Source organism: Anoplophora glabripennis, unplaced genomic scaffold (assembly GCF_000390285.2).
Source record: "Anoplophora glabripennis isolate ALB-LARVAE unplaced genomic scaffold, Agla_2.0 scaffold51, whole genome shotgun sequence".
In the NCBI taxonomy this organism is placed as follows: domain Eukaryota; kingdom Metazoa; phylum Arthropoda; class Insecta; order Coleoptera; family Cerambycidae; genus Anoplophora; species Anoplophora glabripennis.
In genome coordinates, this window is record NW_019416324.1 from 1496647 (window position 1) to 1523112 (window position 26466).

Genomic DNA, 26466 nt, shown 5'->3' on the forward strand with positions numbered 1-26466 from the left:
TGACATCAAAATAAGATCGTAACTCCAATTTCAACTGTTTATATAATCCCTGTATTTTGTAATTGCTCAAGTTTTTTTGCTACAAGATACTAAAATTCTATTACCGTTACTTATCCACTTTTACTTTACTATTATTACACGGAATCTTGGAATCAAAAGTTCAATATTAATAATAATTTTCATCACTACAGCATGTAACAAGTTTGTTAAATTCTATGACATTAAATATGGAGGAGTGTCACAACAATAAATTAAAACCTAGAAAATAAACTTCAGGCTTTAAATGCGGTTTTAATTTGGTTTATACTGCAAATAACATATACAGGGTGTTTCAGGATTAAGTCGACAAACTTTAAGGAGATATTCCTCATAAAAAAATAAGAAAAAAATCAAGTATAATTTTTTTTCCAGAGACGCTTCATTTTCGAAATATAGGGCGTTAAAAATTTTTACAAAAATCCGAATTTTTTAAATAACTTCTAAATGAAGAAGGCTATTTAAGCCAAATTTGGTATGACACATCTCCTTATAAGATACCATTTTTCCATAGAAGTAAAAGTCCCGCAAGCAACCAGTGGCGGAGTTATGGGGATTCATTAAATCATTAAAAAAATTAATACGGCCCTACTGAAAATAAAAAATGATGCTGTTTTTAGATAAAACAGTTTGTTATTGACAAAAAGTGTACATTCAATTTTTTTCCTAACTCTTATAGTTTCATGGCAAAATAGATGTGTGTCAAATAAGCCATTTTGTCTCCCCTTCCCTTGGGTTTAAACAATAGTATTAAAATTATTTAGGAGATGCTTCGTTTTTGAGATATAGGGTGTTTTTTTTTAGAAAAAAAAATGATGATGAAAACAATAGAAATATTTAAGTACCTAACATCTAATGTGACTATGTGGTAATGCGACAACGTAACGACCCTTACAACACTCCTAAATTTTTTCAGGCGGTTTGTAGTCACTTCATTTACTTTTAAATAAAATAAGATGGCAAACAATACATGAAAATTTACTTATAAATTGAAACAGACAGTTAAGATGGTTAATTAAAGATACACCGAAAGGAAATATAGAATCTAGAGGCCCCATGAAAATCACCTTACGGGGACGAAAATTCATATTTTCTTTTTATTGTCGAATAAATTTGTATATTTTTTAAGGCTAATCATAATTTTGATTTGAGTATTGAGTATTTATACTATTATATTTCAAGCATATTTGTTTTGCATTACAAAAACCCCTATTGTAAAACATCAGTTAAAGCAAGACTGCTTTAATCGTAGGAATTCCGTAATTATTAATAAGAGGATAAAACGATTGTTAGACACATCGAAATAGTTATGTTTTTCAGCTTTGAAGCTGTATCACTAGTACATCGTTGTCACTGATGACGAACGTTTCCCACTTACAACAAATGTACTGTTTTTAAGTGAATTTATAGAGGAATGGACACTGAAATCAGAAACACCAAGGGTACACATCGAAAGGCTTTGTAATTTTTAACTATATCCCTTTTATTCCACACTGTATCTCTCAAACTAATAGAGATGTAGTGAACGACGAATCTTAGAACACACTGTATAATGAATTTCATTTGAAAAGTTTAAGTTATAAAATGTATCAGCATTTCTAACAATTAACCGAGATAGTGGCACAATTTCAGGTAAATTACCCTTTTTACGTTCCCCTAACTTCCACCCTGCCACTCATCGTGGAGTATTGCCTTACATTTATTAAGGGTGCCATTATAAAACCCGCTTTCTTTCGAAACTATGCTTTCCCCTTTTTTTTATTTCATTCTCTTGAACACCGTCGCTTTTATCGTAAGTCTCTCACGTCGCTTGTTATTTCATTGTAGAATAGACTGTATAAAGGGGAAAACGTGTAAGGGGGAGCAATTTCATTCTATTTATATTTATAATTGTTGCAGATTCTTTATTTTAAAGATCACCACGTACTTAGTAGGTAACTTTCTTTGATGGCAGATAACTCATGTGAGTGAACGTACTTAGTTAGATAAGAGATTTGTTTGGAAGTCCAATAACAACATCCAGAATTTGAAGTAACCATTCAATTAAGCTTCTGCAAACAGAAATAACGGAGTAAAATCTGCCTCCATCGCTTAAGCGATGTAAACCAAGCAATTTTCATTAAAAGCTTCCCTTAGGTTAGAAGATTCTCCCCATCGGGTATCTATTTTAAATTTAAAACGAAATGTATGCAATATTAAAAAAAGTGCTCTAAATGCACTTATACTTAGCTTCAATTTATATTCAAAGTTATTATAAAAATATCGACGAATGTTTCTATTCTGCAGATATATCATACCATAAGCGGTTTTTGCGTGGTCATCATCGTTAAAAGCGACATTACCTATTCAAAAATGTATTTACTGGTGAATTACCATGTGAATAAAACCCATTAAGAATATTATTATTTACTTTACCTGTTCAAGAAAATAAAAAATTATTAATCTACTACACGTTTCGAGCGTTTCATTTCATTAACATAAAAAAAGTTGTTGTCTGTAATACGGCGATCATGAATACGTAATATAGATATATAACAAATGTTGATTCAACAAAACCAAATTTTTTGATAAATGGATGGATACGTTAAATTAGACCTTGCAAAATTCTTTATACAAATGATATAAAGTTTTTTTATATACGTTCTATGAAGTAGATATTCGTTTCGTATATCTCTTAATATGCGATTTCATTCAGTAAAAGGATTCGAGATACGGCATCGATATTAAGTGGACGTAAGTATAGGTAAGAGTTTTTCACTATCGGATGTTTCAGTTTCTATAGCCGGCTAGCATTAATCTCATTTTTTTATATGAGCAATGGAATATAATAGAAATGCTTTTACTAAGAAGTTTGGTTTACAAACGTCTGGTTTATTTTCCCCACTGTAAAATTGTGCTCCTTCAAGTTACATTGAATCAACTTGAATAAAATGCAGTTCTGGTTCTTTGACTTGTCTTATCAAATAATGGAAATTCTTTTTTGCGGATAATTTCGTATTTGTTTTAATGAAATTCTTGAAATGTTATATTTTGGCGAAGAAAAATTAAAAACTACATCTTAAAAAATAATATTTCGTAGTGGACATTCATAATAAATATCGATATTTAAGAAAAGTTTAAAAAGATAGTTGTTTATTATTTTTATATAAATAATTCATTTTTTAAGTTTAGAAAGAAAATAAATCAGTAAATTTGAAAAATTAATGATATAACGATTTACAGAACTACTTTTTTTGATTTCAGATTTTTTCTAGTAACTTTATAGACTAGGGCGGATCTGTTTTGAGGTGGATGTGAGAAGGCGCAAACAATTTTTTTCTGGATTACCTTCAGGACAACATAATAAAAGTGTAGATCTGGGAGAGGTCCGAAACATTTTCAAAATTGCAAAAATGTTTGAAAAATTTTTAAAAATACCTATTTTATCTGAGTTTTTTACTTATATCTAGGAACCTATGCATTTTGGAAGAATATTGAAGAGGGAAAAAGTTTTAGAGTTGAATTTTGCACAATATACTGTAAGTTAAAAATGTTTAAATTTATAACCGATGTTGTTTTGGATTATTTCTTTAAATATTTTAATTGACCCGAAGGCATTCTAATTTTAGTAAAAAAAACTTTAGAGTATAATAAAACAACACACTAAATTTCATTAAAATCGATTCGATAGTTTTCGCAAATAAATTTTTTGAAAAAACTTGAAAAAAAATTTTGGAGATTTCAAAATGTTGCACAGCCTCAAATAAAGCATCTAGATACCAATGAACGGACTTTAACTTTTTTTTTTAAAGAAGCGTCTTTAAAATTATAATTTTTGAAAAAAATTTAATTACAAATTGATAAATGTATTCTAATTTTTTTTAAATAAAAAGAGAAAGTTAGCTTTAAAAATTTACTGTGGTCGTCCTAATCAATCGATTTCAAATTTTCACAAACTGTTTGAAAGATTGGGCGGTCTTTTCTATGTGAAATAATTTTCAAGTATCTAGATGCTTTATTTGAGGCTGTGGAACATTTTGAAAATTTGACTTTTTTTTCAAAAATTTTTTCAAAAAATTATTTTGCTAAAACTATAGAACCGATTTTAATGAAATTTGGTGTGTTGTTTTATTATACTCTAAAGCTTTTTTACCAAAATTAGAATGCCCTCGGAGCAATTAAAATATTTTTAAAAAATTATCCAAAAAACGATTATTTTGCCTTTTTTTCATCAATTTTTGCTATTTTGCAACATCGGTAATAAATTTTAATATTTTTAACTTTCAGTACCTATATTGTGCAAAATTCAATTCTAAAACATTTTTTCTCTTCAATATTCTTCCAAAATGCATAGGTTCCAAAATATAAGTAAAAAACTCAGATAAAGTAAGAATTTTTTAAATGTTTAAACATTTTTGCAATTTTGAAAATGTCCTACACCTCGCGGGAATTAACTTGCCCCACTCTTACATCCAAGAAGGGCCCTTTGTTATTAAATATTCATATTTGCGATTATTTTATGTGTTATTTGTGCGACTATATGTTTTATTATTTATTCTGACAACCTTTTCTTAGTTTTATTAATATTTTGTTACAGAAAGAGCATTTTACAATTGAAATAATAAAATATTTCTAAATTTCTATATTCTGCGGACTTGAAATCACAGCGCACTTTGTTTCACGAAGAAGAGGAGCTGAAAGTACAATTTTAGTTACAATGTAACCATCAGAAATAAAAAAAAAAATCAGAAAATCCTACTTTTTTGTACATGAATAGTACCTACTGAAGTGTAGTGAAGTTATTTTCAATTTAATCAAGTATATGCAGTCAAGGCTTATTTTAAACTTTTCGAATAAAATGAAAGATATCTTCTTTCCTAGAAATACCAGTTCTATTATTAATGACGACGTTTCCCATTGCCTACGCCACTGACTGACAGATCTGTCTATCAACTCAGCAAATTTTTGCGCATAGTTACCGAAATCACTAGACCAAACTCCGTCGAATATTTTAAGAGACATTTAAATAATTGTGACATTTTTTATTTCAAAATCCACCACAGCGTGGGAGAGTATTCCGTGAACACCCTGTACATACGCGTGTGTCGAATGAGAGCCATTAAGAGCGGCCCCAAAAAATAGACCTATAACACTCCATTCTACTTACTTGCAGGGATCCCAAACCACGATCCCGAGGCCTGGACAGTCAATTTCGTTGACAATTTCGCACTCCCTCCTATCACATACGCAGGCAGGCGCTGTCAGGCCTCCACAAAAAGCGATAATAGCGACAAAAGCTAGGACAATTACACTATTCATCTTGTCCCTAGTCCCGCCTAACACTTGGAGTTACATAATGCTTAATCTAATTAAACCGTAAACGAGCACTTCGTTTTTATTTCTCCCTTACACCTAAGCGTTTTTGCCCAATTTCGGGGGGATTTAAAGCCTGCGGCCCGTACGCACTTAAAACTTTTCGAGGAGCGCTTAAATTTAATATATCGCACAACTTCTTGCAGCGGTACTATCGATCCCCCGACCTAGAACAACTTTCGGCGAAGGGTTGAATTTTTGAGGAACCACAATCCATAACTTTGGTCTCGACACAATTTTTAACCCCTTAAAGCGTACACCGAAGCACACTTGTATGTTTATATTTCTTGTTTCATCAAACGCCAAATTCGCTTTACTTAAATTTAGTTTGTAGGCAAAACAGTCAACAGTGCTGGTATACGTGTTTTTAGCAACTAGTACAATCCAAGTTCATTTTTTCGTTTCCCAACATCCATTAGTTTTCCATCCGGAGCGACGCGTTCACGTGTTTTCCGCTGGAAAACTCGATCGGTTCGTGCGAGAGTGTATTAGAGGGAAAACGGTTGTACACTGCCTACAGCACGGTGCGGTGGAGTCTCGCTGTAGCTTCGTACGAATTTTCGCAGTTGCGACTGCGCAAGCCCATCGGCTTTACAGGTATTCTTTTCGGTACCGACTTTATTTGCTTAGACGGGTTTTGTAATGTAGCATCTTGCCTAATTAAAGAAATTTTAATTTTCATATTTCTTTCTTCGAGATGTACATACAAATAAAAGCGCTAGGAAAAAATTGTATCGTTTTACGGTAGATGTTACACAGACGGAGCATTTCAATTTGTTTTAAGGCCAAACTTAATTGGGCGAAAAAATTGCTGCTACAGTACAGTGCCTGGCACTTTATTTTGCTTGCTATTCCTTTAAATGAGGTTTTCTATTTTTTGCAGGGGGGTCTTAAGACCTATTCACACTGTACGGAACATTAGCGTCATCCTAAATCGTCTGTATTTAAAAAAATGTTTAAGAGCTGGCAAGGAACTACAAAATCTGAATTTCAAGAAAATTGTTGTATGATTTTTCTTTTTTTTTTTCTCTATTTATTTGGGTATCTTTGCCATATGTTAAAAACAGACAACATTGTTAAATGTTTTTCTTTCTCGTATCAGACTTGTTGTCAAATTGGCAGCAGATTCTCTCCCATGTTCCTGAAATTACTTTGACACATTTTCCATAAATAGCTAACAAATTAAAATAATCCTTATTAGTATAATTATAATTTAAACGATCCCCAGACATTTTTATTTATATTTTCGGGAAAAACTATTCAGACACGACAATACTTTGACAACTAACTTGACAAATGTCACATTATTTCAATTGTTTTTGGAGTGTTTTTGGTCATGGCCAATTTGACAACAGGTCTGATACGAGAAAAACTGTCCAAAAAACAGAAAATTGCAAATATCTCTAAAAGTACTAACGGCAGTCATAACAATGATTATATGTATGGCTTGGAAGTAAATTTGAACCTGCATACTACGACAGAGTAAAAAAATATAGGGTGTTCAACTTAAGTTAACAAAGTTATTATAGCTGTTTGAAGTTATCAAAATGTAACAGTAAAAATGAAACTTCTAGTATTAAATGTTTTAATTTGTTAGTATACCATAATGTAGTGTTACCTACGCCCTTTACAGGTACCGAAAATCCACTTGATATCACGCTCCTGAAAAGTGTTACTAGCATCTCCGCGGACCTTTGCATCTGTCAAATGTTTTCTTTAAAAATTAATATCTCAAAATCTATAACTCCTAGGTATAGGGAATATTTAATAAAGTGACCCTCAAATTTCACGTAGAATACGAAAATGCAATAATATATAGGGTGTCCCATTTAAAATAACGAAGTTGGTGTCGACATCCGGTATAACCGGAAGTGCTGGAGAGTTCTAAATAGTTTAGTTGTGTTTGCCCCAGGGACATTGCCACGTTGTCAAATTTTCAAATTTTTCGGAGCAGTACTTTCCTAGATATTGACCGACGCAACTGAATTTTTGTTTGACGATAAAAAATGTATCGAACAATCAATTGAATATTGTTGAAAATGTTTTTAATTAAAACAGCTTGTGTATTGTATACTATATTTCATATCGCAATTCTCAAGTATAAATTGTCGAAACATTATTTTGCACTTTTTTTATTGTTTCAAAAAAGTTGTTTTCATATTTACTTTCGATGTGGACACATCGAGAAATAAGTTTGCTGAAACAATGTTCGAAAACTGTGTTCGTCATCTTTGATTGGCGAATGTTAATTAGTGTAAAACTGGCTTAAAGAAACGCCGGTGGAAATGTTAAGGGGGCAATCCTGTATACCAACCTCATAGGTTATAAAATCAAAGCAGGCGTGGTACCATTTTACCTGCCTAGTATTCGTTACAAAAATTATTACTTAGCGTTCTGCTGCCTGTTTTTAAATTAAATCGTGAAAGAAGACGCGCATTTACATAACGACTGGGGTCCTATCTTGCTAAAAGAAAATATGAGAATGTAAAATGAAACTTGCGGAGCCATGGGAATTAAACCCGGAAATAAACTCGTAACTCAGTTGGCACAAAAAACAATAGTTGTTCAACTTTTTCTCGGGTTTAATACGCCATTAAATTAAATTCCACTGAACACGGTGAATACGTAAATAAAAGATTATTTATTTTTATTACATTTTTCCATTTCACAAGATGGCATAATAAAAAAGCTTCTGTTATTTTCTTATGTTAAAATTAAATGGCCCTGTTTGAAAAGAAGCAGTACTTTAGTTTTTGTTATTAATAATTATACACTATAGAAAATTAAAAAAATAAACATAGAACAAGCTATTAACTGCTAAATACATCATAAAATTACAAATTGTATTTTCATTATCACCCATTATCGTTGAGAATTAGCTATTTAATGAATTAATGACGTTTTATACAACAACCCAGATTAAGGTTACTGAACGCACTACAAATACTAAACATTGATATGTGACAGAAAGAATTTAATTTGACATCTGACAGTTTCGACCATGGAGACTATATAAGGAGCCCGAACTCCATGTAAACAAAAATCTTACAAAAATAAGAGGGCGCTAGTGTTCCATATGTATCGTTAAATTATTTTCGAAATTTTTTATTTACCATTATAAAAACAAATTATAATAATTATTGACTTGACTTCTAGTTTTTAGGTTTGTATACCTCCCCGATATATCTATTAAACTCATTTATAAAATAAAATTGGTTATTTGCTTACTTCACTCGTATTTATTATGCTACATTCACTTGGGTCACATGGAACACTAGCGCCACCCCAACTTCTGCCATTTCTTGGACAAATTTTGTCAATTTTCCCGTATAAGTTCGTACTCCTTGTCTAGTCTCCCTGGTTTCGACAATCGCTACCTAATCTGTGGTTTTGAATCTCCATGGTAATACATATAAATGTTAGGCCATCAATTGAGAAGAAGAAGAAGAAGAATCTCCATGGTTTTGACACTGACGTTTAAGCATAGAAAATATAGTACTAACGTATATTTTCTATGCGTTTAAGTCAAAGTCTGTCGACTACATTCTACATTCCTCGTTTTAAAATTTATATTTGCATTTCTAATTTACAAGTTTTTTTACGGTAATAATTTTCGTCTCTTACCTCATTTTTGACCAACAATTGACCAATCTTTATGTAAATTTAAAATTTTATATTCGAATATCTAATTAAAACAATTTTCTTAGAATACATGAAGTGCAGTGTTTGTTAAATTGTTTACTTTAACTATTTAATCAGTTTGACCTACTTTTTCGGCGAAAAGTGTAGTCCATTGCAATGTCTTCTATTCAAGATATATACAAAAAACAGAAGACATGTATGCAAGTGGCGACAAATGTTACTGAACAGAAGCATCATGTGTCTAGAGCTAAACGGGGACAAATCCTAGGCCACCTTAGAGGCTTTCGAGGTTGTACTGTGTGGTTTACAGGATTGTCGGGTGCAGGAAAAACGTCTATCGCTTTTGAACTTGAGGCTTACTTAGTTTCTCATGGTATACCCGCTTATGGTTTAGATGGCGATAACATGAGGACAGGTCTCAATAAAGATTTAGGATTCACGAAACAGGATCGTGAAGAAAACATCAGACGAGTAGCTGAAGTAGCTAAGCTTTTCGCCGATGCCGGACACGTGAGTCTTTGTAGTTTTGTATCTCCCTTTGCCGAAGATAGAGACGTGGCAAGGCGTATTCATAGAGACAGCGACTTGCCATTTCTTGAGGTATTCGTAGATACTCCGTTAGAGGTTTGTGAACAAAGAGATACCAAAGGGTTATATCAGAAAGCTAGAAAGGGTGTTATAAAAGGATTTACTGGTATAGATCAGCCATATGAGACCCCAGAGCACCCTGAATTGGTTGTTAAAACGGTTAATTGTACTATTGATGAGTCTACCATGCAAGTTGTAGAACTGCTACAGGAAAATGGAATCATTCCTTTTGTACAGGAAGGTACTGATACCATTCCCGAGTTATTTGTTCCGAAGAATAGAATGGCAGGCGCTGAAGAGGAGGCAGCGTCTTTGCCTAGGCTGGATATAACGACATTAGATCTGCAGTGGTTGCAAGTATGTCATTGAAATTGTTGATTATTTTTTAATGTTTGTTTTTAGATAAATCATAACTCTTGTGTTTTTGACCTTCAGTTTCTAATAATTTATATACAATGTACTCATAATTTGATAATTGTATCACGATATTACAAGAAAAGGTTTATCAAAAGGTCAAAAGCATTTTTTTTTACTAATTTTGTTTGTGATTAATTTCAAATAAATTTGCATAAACGTAATCATCAAATATTAGACAAACTTAAGTTTAATTTTTCGTATTATTATAACCAGTTGAACATTTACAAATTAAAAAATTATGCAAATAAACCGGTATGTGTTATAAAATATGCTCCACTCACATGATTACCTTTAACATCTCAAATAAATAATAATTCAAAGTAATATAAATAATAAAAGATAGTAATTTGTTAAATTTAAGACAAATATAAGTATGTAGATTAAAATTAAAAATATTTTTTCCGTCACCAAACTTTCAAGATAACATGAGTTTTATTAAGTTTTTAAAAATTATGTGGAAAAATTAAATCGTGAGTCCTACGTATAAAAAATTTTATCAGTTTTAATACTGATTTTATCATATTAGGGATTAAACTTTATTGTAGGCATTAAATAACTTTATATACTTAAGTACCTATACAAAATTAATGATTTTGTCATGATTATTATTATATTATTTTTGTTATTGCTAAATTCAGTGATCATGGGATCATAGGAAAGATTATAGAAGTCAAAATTTTAAATAAATTCTCTTTGCCCATTTTAATTCAAACATTCTTGGAGATAAGCTCTTTATTATAAATGACATTTTTACTCTAGAGATAAATCGTTGAAGTGTAATATGTACCTGTTAATGTAGGTTTTGAGTGAGGGATGGGCGTACCCCCTAAAGGGCTTCATGCGAGAGGAACAGCTCCTTCAGTGCCTCCATTTCAACTGTTTAATAAACGAGGGCATTTTCATCAGCCAGAGCATTCCCATCGTTCTATCACTTACAAGCATGGATAAAGATCGTTTACGTGACACGTCAGCTATCGCCCTTCACCACAACAACACCTGCTACGCCATCCTCAGAAAGCCCGAATTTTATTTCCACAGGAAAGAAGAGAGAGCTGCAAGGCAGTTTGGAACCACCAACAAAGACCACCCTTACATTAAAATTATTTACGAGTCGAATGACTGGCTCGTGGGAGGTAAGGCGAATAATAGACATTCCTTTATATTTAAGGAATTTCCGAAAAAGTTAAGTTAATAAGTTGATAATAATGAAATCAACGGTTGTTACAGCGGTTATTTTTATTCAGCATACTTTTGCAGGTGAACTAGAGGTTTTAAAACGTGTTCGTTGGAATGACGGCCTCGACCAATATAGATTAACTCCAAATGAGCTCAGAAGTAGATTTAAGCAAATGGGTGCCGACGCAGTATTCGCCTTCCAACTCAGGAACCCCATCCACAACGGCCACGCTCTGTTGATGACCGATACCAAAAAACAGCTCCAAGAAAGAGGCTACCGCAAGCCTGTACTGTTGCTTCATCCACTAGGTATATCGTTAATGTAATAATGTCTGCACTTTTACCAAATTTTTTCCCTGCAGGGGGCTGGATCAAAGACGACGACGTCCCGCTCCCAGTAAGAATCCGTCAGCATCAGGCGGTCTTAGACGAGGGTCTCCTAGACAGATCGTCAACCGTCCTGGCCATATTTCCCAGCCCTATGCAATACGCGGGCCCGACGGAGGTTCAGTGGCATGCCAAAGCTAGAATGAACGCCGGTGCCAACTTTTACATAGTCGGAAGGGACCCCGCCGGGGTCACTCACCCTGCAGGGAAAGAGGCGACACCCGACGGGAATTTGTACGATCCCAGCCACGGGGGTAGGGTACTGAAAATGGCGCCTGGATTAGATACGCTGGAAATTATTCCGTTTCGAGTGGCGGCTTACGACAAGAGGAACAAAAAGATGGATTTCTTCGATCCGTCCAGGAAGGAGGACTTTGACTTCATTTCAGGGACCCGTATGAGGGCTCTTGCCAGAAACGGCGACACTCCCCCTAACGGGTTCATGGCATCCAAGGCTTGGGAAGTTCTCTCGGGTTATTACCAGGGGTCAATTAATAAGTATTGAAATTACCTATCCGGTTAGGTATTTTCTTGGAGATGGAAATTATAGTTTATTTTATTTTATTATGGAGCACAATTAAGTACTTAGACGTTTGCTTTAATTTTGAAATTATTTATATCGCACTTTATTCCACTTTTATTTAAAATGTTTGAATACATTTGTTTTTTTTTTTAATTTTTTTTTTATTTTTTTTTCTGGGACAGAATAGCCCTTGAATAACAAAAGTAACTGCGGATCTAGACGTTCAAGGCAGTGCATTGCCTATATATATTCTCAAATCCAAAGATTTCCTCTAGCCTCATGTTTTGGGAAATTTTTTACTTCCGTTTATAACGAAAGTTATAATAAATTGCAATACTTCGATTTCGACCTGTCTACACTAGGCCCCCATATCCACGGAACTTGAATTTCTGCGAAACTACACGAGCTTTGGATTTTTATATACAGGGTGTCCCAAAAATCTATGCCAAGCCCGCAAAGGTTGATGACCCACCAATGACGAGCCAGAATATGTAAATCCAAATTTATTAAAATAAAAGTTTACGAGATATAGACACTTTTCTGAAAACTGTGAAAATCGCTTCCGTAGACGAATGACGCAGCTACAAAATTAGGCAAAACCGACCAAAAAAATCACCATGACGATTCTCACAAAAAATTGTTTGTCCCGCTTTTAATGTTTTTAATAATTTGATGATGACTACTTGACAGTTAGTGTTTTTGAGAAATGTGCTGATTCATTTCAGACATTAAATTTTAGTAAAAATGTGTTGTCGCAATATTTTTGCCACATACATTTATTTTTGTTTTTTTCACTTCTATTTACAGTATTTGGAATAATTTGGCATTAACTGTTTCGTAAAATCAAAATGATGAGTAATTTTGTAACATAGATTTATTTTATATAAAAACATAAACTATTACAAAAAATTAAAAGGTTAAAAGAATTTCCAAAATTTCTCCGTTATTTTTGACGGACTGTATTTAGGTGAAAAGTGGTCATATCGGGAATTAAAAAAAAGCATTTTGAAGCTCTAAGAATCTAGTTTTTAGATCCTTTGGTCGAAATTTTTTAGGAGCTATGCTTATGCAATTCTAAAAAGCGCGACAAAAAAATTTTGCGAATTTTTTTTTCTGAGGACATATTTGGAAAAAATTTTTCCAACTAAACCATTGCAATGACCAGATAACTAATGTACTCAGCTTCAATTTCCATTTTTCATCGAAATATCAGACTTTTAATGGAAAAGGTTCCTTTTGTCTTCAATCATCGATATCTCGGCGACAAATGGTTGTACAGAGAATTGAAGGGCAGTTTTGAAAACTTTAATAAATTTCCTGACATGCTGCCGCAACTTTTCGGAAAAAATTTTATTTTTTTCATCTTACACGAATTTTAAAAAACACGAAAAAAAAGGGTAATTTATGGTTTTTTAGACAATTCATGGCTAAATTAGAAATATTCACAAAATGACTTATAGTTCGATATATCGAGAAGAACCCTGTGAAGTTTGATCTCGATCTAACAAACTGTTTCTTTGTTTCAAACAGTCGAACTTTTGAAAAAAATTAAAGGGTCACATTTTTTGAGCTTAAACACTTCATAATCATGATTAAATTGGAAAAATGGAAATTTTTTTGAAATTTTCTCATTTTTACCGCAAATAACGTTTAAATTGACAAAAAAAAAATATTCAAAATTTTTGGATTTTTTTTTTGTTTTTTTGGAAAACCTTCCGGACATTGAAGAAAACAAAATCCAATTGGCTGAGCTGGAAAAAATTTTTCCAAGTCCGTGGAATCCGAAAAAAAAAATTACAAAACTTTTTTGTCGCAGTATTTCTTAGAATTGCATAATCACCGTAGCTCCTAAAAAAATTCGACTGAAAGATCTAAAAACTAGAATCTTAGAGCTTCAAAATGCTTTTTTTTAATTCCCGATACGACCATTTTTCACCTAAATACAGTATATTAAAAATTACGGAAAAATTTCAGAAATTCTTTAAACCCTTTAATTTTTTTTGCATTAGTATAGCAAGCGTGACATTTTATGAACACTCGAGTAACTCGTCATGCCGTTTACGATGCACTTATTTCTTGCACGATCTTTATCTGCATAATTTTTGTGTATAATTCGTAGTAAAAAGTATTTCTTATAAAAAAGTGAACTATTTTTTAAATATACAGGATGATTTAAAATTCAGTATAAAGAATTTAGAGGCATATTTTTGAGGTAAAAATAAGACCTTTTTCCTATAAACGTGAGTCCAAGATAAATTTTGAATTTTTGTCCATAAATAGTTATAAAATTTGAAAATATGGTGCATATTTAACTCTTCATCGGCCAATATCTCGAAAACGGTTGGTCTGGGATTTCGACCATTTTTGCTTAAAATTGTTCGGAGAATGAACGCACTAATACGAAACGTCAGTGTAAAGGGTAACAAAAAAGTTAGGGGCTATTTAATTCGTGCATACTCTTATAGGTGGCATCTCTACAAGCAACGTTGAAAACAACATATTTAAATTTAGCATCCTAAAACCTCCGTACTCCAAGTTTTATGCGAACATTCAAATCTGTTTGAAAATTATTCCTAAAAAATCAAAAGAAAAAACTAACACCCTGTATATCGAAAACTAGGCATTTGTGAACCCACGTTTATAAGGAAAAAAAGTATTATTTTGATCTCAAAAATACAACATTAAATTCTTTCTACTGATATTTGAATCAGCCTGTATAATCGCTAATTATTTGGTTTTTGAAGGAGTCTCCGTTTCAACTTCAAATCTTAGACAGAAAATAATACAAATTTTGAACATCCCAACTTTAACATCTTGCATGCATAAACATATCTATTTGATTTTAAATTTCTATTTTCTAGAAATAATTAACGCTGTAAGTTTCTGGGCTTGTAGATTTACAGAAAATATGCTCAATGGTAGTAACCACAGAACGTTCAGTTAGTAGCATAACAATGCAGTATTTATTATTATATATATAACGCGTTGCATCGGTCTATTTTGTCTATATTACATTAATACGACTTACTTTGAAGTGGCCACAAGTACTTGCTTTAGATGGTGCGTAAGTTCTTCCCTAAGATAAAATTAGACAAAATAAAATGTATATCTGTAATGTATTTTCGGTAATAAGTCTCGTCAATTTTGCAGTATACATATTTTTATTTTGTTTCTGCTACTTAATAGGTATTTTCGGTTTACACACACAAATCGACACTGTCGATTAATTCACAGATGGTTATTCAAATAATGACTTAATTATACTACAGAATTGACATCCTGCTAATAAAGTGGTTGAGAAGTTAATTCAAGAGATCTGTAAATGAAAAGAGCTCATTAGGTGGCAATTTAATGTGATACAAGAAAATATTGGTGTATTAATGAAGTTATTTCTTCTATGTTATTGCTGGTCATTAAGATTTCTATGCCGTTTTAATGCTTATGATGGTTTTTTTAGAAGATATACAAAAATCATTGAATACCTTTTACCAAATCTGAGTGGGTAAGCAAAGAATATTTTAAAAGATGTGCAACATCCTCAGTTGATAACTTCATGTGTGTATGTATAGCATGATAGGGTGCCAATTAATGTTATGTTTCAAATATATTTTATCCAAGATACACGGATATTTTATTTATTTTTTAAATAAGTACCTATATATTTAAGTGTTGTGCTGTTTATTTAAAATTTTACCTGGAAAAAGTATTTTAAGCATCTCGTTTCTATAGTCCCTCAAATCCTATTTACGTCCTTTTTTAGTTCTGCGGTCTTCAATTCCAGTAGAACCCCGTATTTCAATTTTCGTTTTTCCGTTAATGTATGGTTGGCCTAAGGATATTTAAATTAAAAAACACCTACAATGATACGTTAACTACCAATTTCTATGCCTATTATGTTAGCGTTTTTTTTCTGGTTTTATGGTTTATGATCGATAGTTCAATTGCACCGAATTTTTAAAGTTAACCTAAAATTCTAATGTATTTTTTGTGCCTAGCCAACAATTAAGTAATAAGTAAATAATTTTCAAATATGTACTTAAAAAATATAATAGAAAACAAGTTTACCGTGATATCTTCTGTAGCCTTAATACTAGTGCCCTATTATACATGGAAACATTTATATAACTCGTACAGAAATTTCAAAAGGAAATATGATGAAGAATTACTGTTTCATAAAAGACATAATTGTGTGGTGATGTACAGTGGATTTAAAGGTATGAGTGGATGGCCACCTCATACAGAAAGAGTCAAGATTGATATTAGTAAACAAAATAGTTTGGCTAAACTACGTGAGCCTATTATATATTTTATTGATACTGCCAAGAAGTCTTTAGATTTAGCTTTTATGCTGATAAGTGTAAATACTGTGTATGCAGCTTTAATTAAAGCTCATCAGAGAGGAATTAAAGTGAGGGTTTTATTAAATTTTGAACACTGTGAAAACAAATTGAAGGATATTAGGAATTTGATAAAAGAAGGTATATTAATGAAATTACAAATTTTAAGCTGGTATCTGATCTTAGACATTTTTATAGGTATTGAAGTTTTAACATATGTATCTCAAGGAATGATTAGTATAATGCATTACAAATATATAATCAAAGATTATGCGGAATCTGGCGGATTTCTTTTCACAGGATCTCTAAATTTAACAGACTCTGGTTTTATAAACAACTATGAAGATGTTGTTTTAACTTCCAACCATTATGTAGTAAAAGCTTTCCAAGAAAATTTTGAAGACTGTTGGAATTTTGTAAAAATAGACAATGAAGATATATTTAATAAAACTACTTTGCTTGATGCTAACTTGATATAGAATACAATTTTTGATACTTGCAATAAAAAAGTTAAATATTTAGATGTAATAGATATTTTTAATATAAAATATACATTTATTTATACATATTTTTTCTTAAATTAGTTCTAATGTACCATTTTAAAAAGTAGTCAAATATAATAATAGACCTCTTTCCCCTTTTCCTTGTCATCGTCCATCCTACCTACTAGTCTAAAATCTAGGTTATATTATAATTTTATAACTGCTTTTATTGAAGAAAAGCAGAAATTATAAATCGGTATTTTATTAATGGCAGGAAATTTCTGGCAAAGTTCTCACTAGTAAGTAATTTTAAACTTAACTTAATAATTTATTAGTTTGAGAGAATACGGCTAATAGATTTAATTCAGTGGCGCACGTTGTTTTTCTAATAAAATTTTACTGTTTTATGAGTGAGTGCTAAAATGAGTTAAAATAAATATAGACACGAGTTAATAAGAACTTCATACATTACTTTTTTAATTCCTTAACCGTTTTATATTTGCAAAACAAAAGACATGTAGTTCAACTTGCTGCTTCCAGTAGTTAAAACGCAACAAATACATTTTCATTTTACCGGGACGATACAGACATTTGTTTAGGTTAAATTCACTGAATGATCGTCCAGAATATTTAAACTATATCATTCACACTAAAAACTAAAACCACAACTATACTAATGTCCGGAAATTTTTGGCAAAGTTCGCACCAGTAGGTTACTAATTAAAAAAATATTGAAACAGTTTAATCCTTAAGTTCCCTATGTCTACTTTGTATATCAATATATTTTTGTGAGATACATCATGAAAAGATGAATGATATGTATCAAATATATATTGAAACTTTATCAGTAGTATAAGTTTTTAAGTCTTGGCATTCAATATGTTTTTCCTGTTGGTATGCAAGTAATAAAAGTGCAACTAATATTGACAATATGTTGAGTAGGTACAGGAAACAGCTTATATCTTTTGCTTTGCAGTCAACAATGGCTTTTGGATAAACAGGACTTGATAAGGGAACGACAACATGATCTAGCAATTTTACCGGAGGATGAATATCAAAAGATTTTTATATTTTTCTCTAGTGGTATGACATTTAGATTGTATGTTAACTAATCTTAGTAATTGTTTTCATATTTTTAGTTATACAAACGTTAGGAGAGCAACTGAAACTTAGGCAACAAGTGATAGCGACTGCCACGGTATATTTTAAAAGGTTCTATGCTAGAAATTCTTTAAAATGCATAGACCCATTACTGTTAGCACCAACATGCCTATTTCTAGCATCGAAAGTGGAAGAATTTGGAGTTATATCAAATTCCAGGTTAATAACCACCTGCCAGACTGTCAGTAAGTTCACTTGATTATGTTAAATTGATAGTTGCAATGCTATGTATTCTTTTTTTTTTAGTAAAAAATAAATTTGGATACGCCTATACTCAAGAATTTCCTTACCGGACTAATCACATATTGGAATGTGAATTTTACCTCTTAGAGAACCTCGACTGCTGTTTAATCGTATACCAGCCTTATAGACCCCTCTTACAACTAGTCCAAGACATAGGTCACGAAGAGCAATTGTTAACGTTGGCATGGAGGATTGTCAACGATTCCTTGCGGACCGACGTTTCCTTGCTGTATCCTCCGTATCAAATCGCCATAGGATGTTTACAAATAGCTTGCGTAATTTTGCAAAAGGACCACAAGGCGTGGTTCGCCGAATTGAATGTAGATATTGAAAAAATCCAAGAGATAGCTAGGTACATTATTAACTTATTTGAATTGTGGAAGACGTACGACGAGAAGAAGGAAATCCAGGCGTTGCTTGCTAAAATGCCTAAACCAAAGCCTGCTCCTCAAAGATAGAGTTTTTATGAAAACTAGAAATTCGAGTATTATAAATTACGCTTAAAAATAATAGATCGTGAACTGATGTAACTATCTACTTGTACTTGTGCTTGAACCGATGAGGTTAAGATATTTAAGTTTCACTCTGAACTTGTGTAGTTTCGGATATATATTGTACTATTGCGATCTTAAACTGAAGAAATAGGGCCTTACTATGTATTATGATAATTCTGTTTATTTTGGGAGATCTTCGGGTTACTGTGGACTATTTATTCAAAATATACTCTTGATTAAAGGTAGACGTGTATTTATTACAAAAAAAAAAAGTGGAAAAAGCCGTAAACCTGCTACTTCAGGACAGTATCGTCAAGTTATCTTTTATTTCGAATTAAAACGTTAGTAGATATATATTTTATTTTTTGCCAGGACACTAATAATGTTTATTTCATCTTGAAAGACATTCTCGCTACATATCTGATATTATAAAGATTACATCACATTAATTTAGAAATAGCAATTTTATATTTCTGATCTGGGTAGTTTAATTTTCATTTTATAAAACTATCGGTGCAATAAAGATTCTATAAAACAAATATTTATTTTTTTGACCTATGTAATATATTTTTTTAATAAACAAGCACCAGATGTAAATTATTAAATATTACACATTTGAATAGACAAAAAAAATTACATATAACCTTTTGATAGCAATTTTAATGCACAACTGTCTTTACTGACGGGTGAAAAACATTTACATACTCTTAAAATTTGGGACACCATAACTAAAGTTCCTTATGCAAACGTACCAAACTTTTCGTACATTTTCTGTTATTTAGCCTTTGAAGGTAAGAGATTGTGCCTTCTCATATTATTTATAACGCCATCCAAAGAAGCGGTTTTCTTCTTAGCACTGCCTTTTAAGGTTTCTTCGCCTTTGTTGCGAATTTTTAATTTTGGCGAGGTCATTTCATCCATGAAATCAAAATCTGATTGTTCTTCAGGTCTGAAAAATAAATAATGAAGCAAACCTCTAATGTATCAATTCAATCTTACTCTTTTCTGTCCTTTTCCTGTTCGGGCTCTTCCGAAACCTCGGGAGAAGGTGAACGATAGCCGGGGCACTTCCAATGAAGTTCTTGTGTTTCACCGTTTTCTAACATTGTATATAATTTATCTATTTCTTCAGGGCTAGGTTCCCATGGTCCTTTACAATCTTTGTATTCCTCATCGGAACATTCAATATCCCATTCGTCTTCCATTATATTTAATTAAATACAAGTACTTTATGAATAAATAATAATGTATAATATTGAGAACATAATTTGTTTTCAAATGTAAAATGTTACAAAATTAAAAAATATATGTAATGTTGATATGAGGACGTTTTTTTAAATTAAAACAAAATTTTATAACAACATAACCTAAATCCACTAATCACTGAACCTTCTTCTTCTTTCGCCCTTTCGGTTCATATTGTAGCCTTAGTAACTCAGAGTAACTCTTGCATGTAATAGAACTCAGATTTCCCTGTGCTGCATTTTTTGTCAAATCGAAAGTAGCTCACGGCACGTTAACAGTTCGGCGGTTCTTTTGAAAAGACCATTGGAAACAAATAGCGTGAGAATACATGGAAAAAAGCAATAAAATTGTTTATTTATTTTCTGCTTGGATCTTATATACTATTTGTTTAAAATTGTGTTGTGGTGTCACTGATTTTTCTCAGTGCAATATTTTGCATAATACCTAATATTAGTTCGGAAGTATTTCCTTTATTTAAATTGTTTATCACTTTTCTTACTTCAAGTTAAGACTTCAGAGGTAGGCCATCTACATTTCTATACTTAAATTTTTAACAGAATTATTTTAATTAGCCTGTAGCCTGGCAATAAATAAAAAAAATAATGTTATCTCATTTCCGGTAGTCCTTGATATTTACAATATAATTAATTATAATGTAGATATCAAGGACAGTTTAAACTGTGTTTTAAAATCACAAACATAATTGTTTTTGCTAATATGTATACACTTGAAACTTATAAGACGAACCGGATATTTTTAAAAATTTACAGTGATTTTTTGCTTACTAGGGTGGTGATATTTGAACATGTTTGTTACTACTGTCAGTCATTTTGTGAAATTTTAACAATGTCAAAGTATTCGTCTTTAACACGTTATCGTTATTTTTAATAACATGCTTTTTATTATAATGTAACTAAAACATAATTGTTTATTCATGAAATCGATCAATTGTAAATAACGTAAGTAAAAGTACCTGAATATGCAGTTTGGTGTTCTCTAGGTATGTTTCATTGTTTTTTCTTTCAAGTGAGACGGCAGATATTTGTAAATTACGTATTATAATTTTCGGAAAAAACACCACACAACGTTATCCTACTAAAATGAGATATTGAATAGTTCGATTAAGTGGAAGCCTGCATTGTTTATAAAACCAATATACCTTTGGATAAAAAGAAGCTCAAGGTTGTTACGAATAAAAATTTATAAATATGTGGCAATCTCAAGCAGTACAAAATGCACAAAACAATAAAGAAAATCAGGCACAAAGAAATGATGACAGATTGATGACCCTTGGAATGACATCTGCCATTTCTGTAGCTCCACCAAAGCCGGCAGATCTTCTAAAGACTAAAGAATTGGAGGAATCGTTGAAACCATTCGATGTGTTTGAAAGTGAACAAGAACTCAATCATCGCATGTTAATTTTAGGGAAATTGTATAATTTAGTTAAACAGTGGATAAAAGATATATCTGTAAGACACAATATGCCTGAAAGTGTTGCGGAACATGTCGGTGGGAAAGTGTATACATTTGGTAGTTATAGGTTAGGGGTAAGTAATAAGAAAGCTTCAATATGTTTTTACAGACTAATTTGTTTTTTGATTTATCAGGAAATTGTGTTGTGTAAATAAAGGGAAATAGTTGAATACTACATTGAAAAATAACCAATTACTATTTTGAATATTAAATTCGAAGTTTTAAAATAATAATGCAATAATAAGTTTTTTTTTTGCTAGTACTGAATTACGTGTAGAAGTGTTTGTAATAAATAATTTTTGGATTTTCGTAATATCTTTCAGGTACACAATAAAGGAGCTGATATTGATGCTTTATGTGTGGCTCCTCGACATATTGATAGATCAGATTTTTTTTCTTCGTTCTATGAACTACTTAATCAGCACCCTGAAGTAACAGACCTGAGGGTAATTATGTAATTATTATGTAGTCATGTCATCATTTAAAGAAAGTATAGGAAATGTTGTTCTAAATTAGCAATATAGTACCAATTATTTCCATTCAAAGTAAAAAAAATTTCTAGGCTGTAGAGGAGGCGTTCGTACCGGTTATTAAAATGAATTTTGGTGGAATAGAAATAGACATGTTGTTTGCCAGACTTTCTCTAAAAGAGATTCCCGATTCCATGGATTTGCGTGACGATATGTTATTAAAAAACCTTAATCAAAAGTGTGTTCGGAGCTTAAATGGGTGTCGGGTTACAGATGAAATTCTGCGACTAGTTCCAAATATAGAAAATTTTAGATTGGCACTAAGAGCTATTAAATTATGGGCGAAACGTAAGTGGTCACTTCTATCTGTTCTGTGCATGAAAATGAAAAAAAATATATCCTTATCCGGGGTAATTAAAAAAAATTGAACAATCAAAATAAATCTAATATAGTTTTTCATGCGTTGTCATTGTATAATTTTCTTCCTAGGTCATGGGATCTACAGCAATGCGTTGGGATATTTGGGTGGAGTGTCTTGGGCGATGCTAGTAGCAAGAACTTGCCAGTTGTATCCGAACGCAACATCGGCGACGTTAGTCCACAAATTTTTCCTAATTTTTTCAAAGTGGCAGTGGCCGCAGCCAGTGCTGTTGAAGCAGCCTTCGAACGTTAATCTGGGATTTGCCGTTTGGGATCCTAGGGTTCGTATAAGTCTTTTAAATTAATAAAACCACCCATACATAAAATCTTAATTTTCTTTCCTTAAGTGTACACTCGACGCAAGATAAAGGTTTCCAATCTGAATCGTATTTTGTTTGAAATATAAAAGCTTAACCGCTTGTCTATATGGGGCGTTCCCATTAAACTCGTGTGGCAATATTTTACCGTCACATCTGACATTTTACGAGTTTTGTACAAAAATGCTTTCCTGGTAATCGAGTGTACTTGCTTGACAGTGTATATGAAAAAACATAGACGATTTTTGTTCGTTAAGTAATTATCTCTATTAACTATTCCAAGAAAGGTAAAAATTAAGCATTCGTTTATCTCACGAAGTAGTTAAATGACACGCCCGATTTTAAATATCCTTTTGTTCATTACAGGGTGTATGTTGGTTACATTCGGTAAGAATTCTGACCGTATCTGTTCCCGCTAATGCCGTATTCGTGTAACATTGTTTTTCCCTTATCCAGGTCAACATCCAGGACCGATATCACTTAATGCCGATAATAACCCCAGCCTATCCGCAACAAAATTCGACTTTCAATGTGTCGCTGTCGACCAGAACGATAATAATGGAAGAGTTCAAACTTGGATTGCTTATCACGGACGATATTATGTTGGGAAAGTCGTCGTGGGATAAGCTTTTCGAACCCCCGCCCTTTTTCCTGAAATATAAGCACTTTATAGTTTTGTTAGTGATGGCCGAGACGTCCGACGACCACCTGGAGTGGTGCGGGCTGGTGGAGAGTAAAGTTCGTTTGCTCATAGGTAGGGAAAAAACCGCACGATAATTCGCTGAATCCATTCACTCGGTCGTCGTTCGTGCATAATAGTTTAAATAATTCAGACACCGAATGTACTTTCTGGTGGGTGAATGGATTCTTTCGGTCGATTTTCACAAACGTTACGTCAAATCTGTGCCTTTTGTCCATCCGAACAATTCTTCCAGGTAACTTGGAGAGGAATCAATACATAACGCTGGCCCACATAAACCCGGAGAGTTTCGCGATGCTGGAGTCGCAGAAGGAGCCGAACGCGCACTGCTCCATGTGGTTCATAGGTTTAGAATTCGCCAAGACGGAGAACTTAAACGTCGACCTGACCAGGGACATACAGATATTTACGAAGACCGTGAACAAGCACGCGACCACCATTCAGATGCTTAAGGAAGGTATGAGGCTGGAGGCAAGGTACGTTAAACGGAAACAGTTGTCGCAGTACCTGTCCCCCGGTCTCATCAAGAGAGAGAGAAAGTCGAGTATTACCAAGTCTCAAAGTAACGGCACGACGGAGAACAGGAAGAGGCTGTCCGGCGACGCGGCTGGATCCGACAACGACGCGCCCGTCAAGAAGACGAGGTTGTCCGAGGAAATTACTCCGCAAATGAGTAGTGTAAGTATATATTATAGGTTTTTTTCTGTGTCGTCTGTAACTTTTTGGTCAGTCTGAGCTAATTCTAATTCTTTTTTGTATCCTAATTCGTAATGTTACGCCTCGGAAGTATGAAAGTGTTTGACAGATTTTGATGCGAAAGTGTAACGAAGGCAACGTTTACTCCTCAAGAATATTGTGACGTTAATTATTAGATCCAGGTAAAATTGTAAATATATGTTTCAATAAATGTTGGAGTGGTTTTACAAACTCCAATGGATGTGTGGCTGATGAAGAAACCAGTATATGTCTGGTGGGTTTGGCTGACGAATGATCCTAGCTGGCCAGGGCATGTTTCCTGCAATTTCATCAGTTAGAGATCGGTTGTGTTTTCATGGTACTCACAAATTTGCAGATCACTCTCTGCCAGCGTGGCCATATTTTTATGTTTCGCATATAAACATTTATTGTCTTATATCTATCTCTTCCTGCTTTTGGGGCAATAGAAATGCTGTAGGAGCTTGACTTGTTTGAAAGACGGTCTGTAGACGAAAAAAAATGGGAAGAAAGTTCTTATAGAGAAAATATTGTTTCAGTTTGATGACAGTTCTAACAACTCCGTGAACGATTCCAACAGCAACCTAAGCGTGGCGGAATCCGAGTCCAGCCTTAGTACAAACATTTTACCTCTTCCCGCAAGTGCGACGGCTCCACAGGAAGCCGTCTGTACCTGACGTTACCGCACGTGAAATTTCTGTTCGGGGCGTCCGACTTTCATCCACTTTCAAAACGTAAGAATCAGCATCACTTTGACATTATCTTATTTCCACACGACAGTATTTATTATTGATTAATTTATTTATATTTGCGAACGGGAAAATAAATCTTCCGTCGAAATTTGTGACGACAGTAATAAATACATGTCGAAATTTGATGGTAAAAAGGGCCTGAGTGTTTTTTTACTGTCAAGACGACGCACGGGAGTGTAACTGTCAGTTTTTCTAGTTTCTTTTTAGGTCGTTGATGAGCCAGCACAGACAACTGTCCGTCACGTACGTATGAACGATACCCAAAACACTTTGGGAGTAAAATATTATCGCAAACCGTGCAATGTTATTTAAGCTTCTGTGTGCGTGATCGTGTGGGTGGTTATCTTCAAATATTTAAGTGTAAATAATTAAATATAACAAAAAAAATGTTAGTTTATTGATCAATTAATAACTATTTATTTATTTTCGATGTATAGTTATTCAGACATGTACTTGTGGTTAAGTAAACAAAAAAACTAAAAAAAAAAAATGAAAAAAATTGAAAAATAAAATCATGAAAATATTTTGCGGTAATATTTTACATGTATGTAAATAGAGTTCTTTTTTAATTCACTATGTATGAAAATTTAATAGCATTCAAAAGGAGTTTTAAGCAGTCTCTTACGATAGAGTTTATTTTATTTTTGATATTCGTGTATTTTGGTTTGCGCCGTGGAATCTTGACGATCTATTTTAAAATATTTCATTATGTTTGAGTGGAAGCCTGAGTTGATATATCCGTTAAATTTATTAATTCATTTGAGAGCAACATTTAAGACGTGTTGCGCGATTTATATTTATATATAAACCGGGGGAAATATTACTGCTGAACTTGATTTTGAAATGGTATTAAATTAGTTTAGATTTTAGTTAAAAATTATGGAAATCTAAGTAAATGTGACGTGTAAACATATTATTCGAAAAATAAATAAAACGTATTTTCCCCCATATCGATTATTTTCCTCCGATCCATCCTTTTTTGCAATTAAAACTTTGTACAAACTGGTAATTATTTTTTCGTGTTGTACCATTAGCGATACCATTTTCAGGTAAGTAAGAGTTATATTTTCCTGAATACCTTTGCATCCAAATATTTTTTTTTAATTAAATTTCAATGAAATTTAAGGAGAGATTCGTTGAGTGTTTTTAAGTCAAAATGATTATAAAAATACGAGTCCCCAGATCAATATATAGTTTTTTATATACAGGGTGTTGGAATTTAAAAACAAATTCACCCTTTCTAAAGCATCTTTAAAGACGTTTGATGTGGAATGAGGAAACTTTATAATTTATTTAGATTTTAAAGTATAAATCCACTTTATTTGGGTATACAGGATGTTTGTAAATAAGTGCGAAATAAGTTATTTTGTGGAAAAAAGTTCATATAAACTTAGGTCGAAATATGCTTCATTCCGAGATACAGCGTGTTTAAAATTTAATTATTTATTTTTATTAATTATTTCAGAGTTTTGAACATCCTGTATCTCGAAATCGACGAATTTTTTACCCACATTCATATCAACTTTTTATTTTC

General features: G+C 32.5%; 6 protein-coding genes across 8 annotated transcripts in view; 4 read left to right on the forward strand and 2 right to left on the reverse strand.

The window, feature by feature from the left end:
* The window catches only part of LOC108907646 (venom protein 302), an 86977-nt gene extending 81360 nt beyond the window's left edge, over positions 1-5617 (reverse strand). The window contains exon 1 of the mRNA XM_018711401.1: positions 5183-5617. Coding sequence (XP_018566917.1) covers positions 5183-5334 — 152 coding nt within the window. The 5' untranslated portion in view covers positions 5335-5617. The remainder of the gene's footprint in view (positions 1-5182) is intronic.
* Positions 5618-8858: 3241 nt separating this feature from the next.
* LOC108907671 (bifunctional 3'-phosphoadenosine 5'-phosphosulfate synthase) lies at positions 8859-12274 on the forward strand. Its single transcript, XM_018711447.2, has 4 exons — positions 8859-9975; positions 10835-11168; positions 11293-11520; positions 11574-12274. The coding sequence occupies exons 1-4, from the start codon at positions 9187-9189 to the stop codon at positions 12101-12103; spliced, it is 1881 nt and encodes a 626-aa protein (XP_018566963.1). The 5' UTR covers positions 8859-9186; the 3' UTR covers positions 12104-12274.
* Positions 12275-16107: 3833 nt separating this feature from the next.
* LOC108907636 (mitochondrial cardiolipin hydrolase-like) lies at positions 16108-16952 on the forward strand. The gene is made up of 2 exons (XM_018711391.1): positions 16108-16599; positions 16657-16952. The coding sequence occupies exons 1-2, from the start codon at positions 16152-16154 to the stop codon at positions 16935-16937; spliced, it is 729 nt and encodes a 242-aa protein (XP_018566907.1). The 5' UTR covers positions 16108-16151; the 3' UTR covers positions 16938-16952.
* A 163-nt stretch (positions 16953-17115) lies between these two features.
* On the forward strand, positions 17116-19377 carry LOC108907660 (cyclin-C). Of its 2 annotated transcripts, none has more exons than XM_018711430.2 (4): positions 17116-17239; positions 17917-18023; positions 18080-18286; positions 18348-19377. In XM_018711430.2, exons 1-4 carry the CDS (start codon positions 17208-17210, stop codon positions 18800-18802), a joined length of 801 nt encoding a protein of 266 aa, XP_018566946.1. In that variant the 5' UTR covers positions 17116-17207; the 3' UTR covers positions 18803-19377. The 2 variants fall into 2 exon arrangements, with proteins under 2 accessions (XP_018566946.1, XP_018566947.1); XM_018711431.2 differs by lacking the exon at positions 17116-17239 and adding an exon at positions 17566-17648.
* A 24-nt stretch (positions 19378-19401) lies between these two features.
* Positions 19402-20117, reverse strand: LOC108907661 (PAXIP1-associated glutamate-rich protein 1). The gene is made up of 2 exons (XM_018711432.1): positions 19838-20117; positions 19402-19787 (listed from the first exon to the last, which is right to left on the reverse strand). Exons 1-2 carry the CDS (start codon positions 20041-20043, stop codon positions 19613-19615), a joined length of 381 nt encoding a protein of 126 aa, XP_018566948.1. The 5' UTR covers positions 20044-20117; the 3' UTR covers positions 19402-19612.
* A 783-nt stretch (positions 20118-20900) lies between these two features.
* On the forward strand, positions 20901-25876 carry LOC108907662 (poly(A) polymerase type 3). 2 transcript variants are annotated; one of them, XM_018711433.1, is made up of 9 exons: positions 20901-21042; positions 21111-21633; positions 21883-22005; positions 22122-22377; positions 22519-22730; positions 23223-23520; positions 23702-24144; positions 24720-24914; positions 25129-25876. In XM_018711433.1, the coding sequence occupies exons 2-8, from the start codon at positions 21292-21294 to the stop codon at positions 24855-24857; spliced, it is 1812 nt and encodes a 603-aa protein (XP_018566949.1). In that variant the 5' UTR covers positions 20901-21042; positions 21111-21291; the 3' UTR covers positions 24858-24914; positions 25129-25876. The 2 variants fall into 2 exon arrangements, with proteins under 2 accessions (XP_018566949.1, XP_018566950.1); XM_018711434.1 differs by having other exon boundaries at positions 25140-25876.
* The last annotated feature ends 590 nt before the right edge of the window (positions 25877-26466 follow it).

Coding starts and splice junctions, on each gene's coding strand:
- LOC108907661 (XM_018711432.1), bottom strand. CDS start 20,043: ATGGAAGACGAATGGGATATTGAATGTTCCGATGAGGAATACAAAGAT. Junction 19,788..19,837: donor CAGGAAAAGGACAGAAAAGA/GTAAGATTGAAT, acceptor TTTATTTTTCAG/ACCTGAAGAACAATCAGATT.
- LOC108907636 (XM_018711391.1), top strand. CDS start 16,152: ATGTACTTAAAAAATATAATAGAAAACAAGTTTACCGTGATATCTTCT. Junction 16,600..16,656: donor TAGGAATTTGATAAAAGAAG/GTATATTAATGA, acceptor ACATTTTTATAG/GTATTGAAGTTTTAACATAT.
- LOC108907662 (XM_018711433.1), top strand. CDS start 21,292: ATGTGGCAATCTCAAGCAGTACAAAATGCACAAAACAATAAAGAAAAT. Junction 21,634..21,882: donor TTGGTAGTTATAGGTTAGGG/GTAAGTAATAAG, acceptor AATATCTTTCAG/GTACACAATAAAGGAGCTGA. Junction 23,521..23,701: donor TAAAGTTCGTTTGCTCATAG/GTAGGGAAAAAA, acceptor CAATTCTTCCAG/GTAACTTGGAGAGGAATCAA.
- LOC108907671 (XM_018711447.2), top strand. CDS start 9,187: ATGTCTTCTATTCAAGATATATACAAAAAACAGAAGACATGTATGCAA. Junction 11,169..11,292: donor GAATGACTGGCTCGTGGGAG/GTAAGGCGAATA, acceptor ATACTTTTGCAG/GTGAACTAGAGGTTTTAAAA. Junction 11,521..11,573: donor ACTGTTGCTTCATCCACTAG/GTATATCGTTAA, acceptor TTTTCCCTGCAG/GGGGCTGGATCAAAGACGAC.
- LOC108907660 (XM_018711430.2), top strand. CDS start 17,208: ATGGCAGGAAATTTCTGGCAAAGTTCTCACTA. Junction 18,024..18,079: donor TTTTATATTTTTCTCTAGTG/GTATGACATTTA, acceptor TCATATTTTTAG/TTATACAAACGTTAGGAGAG. Junction 18,287..18,347: donor AACCACCTGCCAGACTGTCA/GTAAGTTCACTT, acceptor TTTTTTTTTTAG/TAAAAAATAAATTTGGATAC.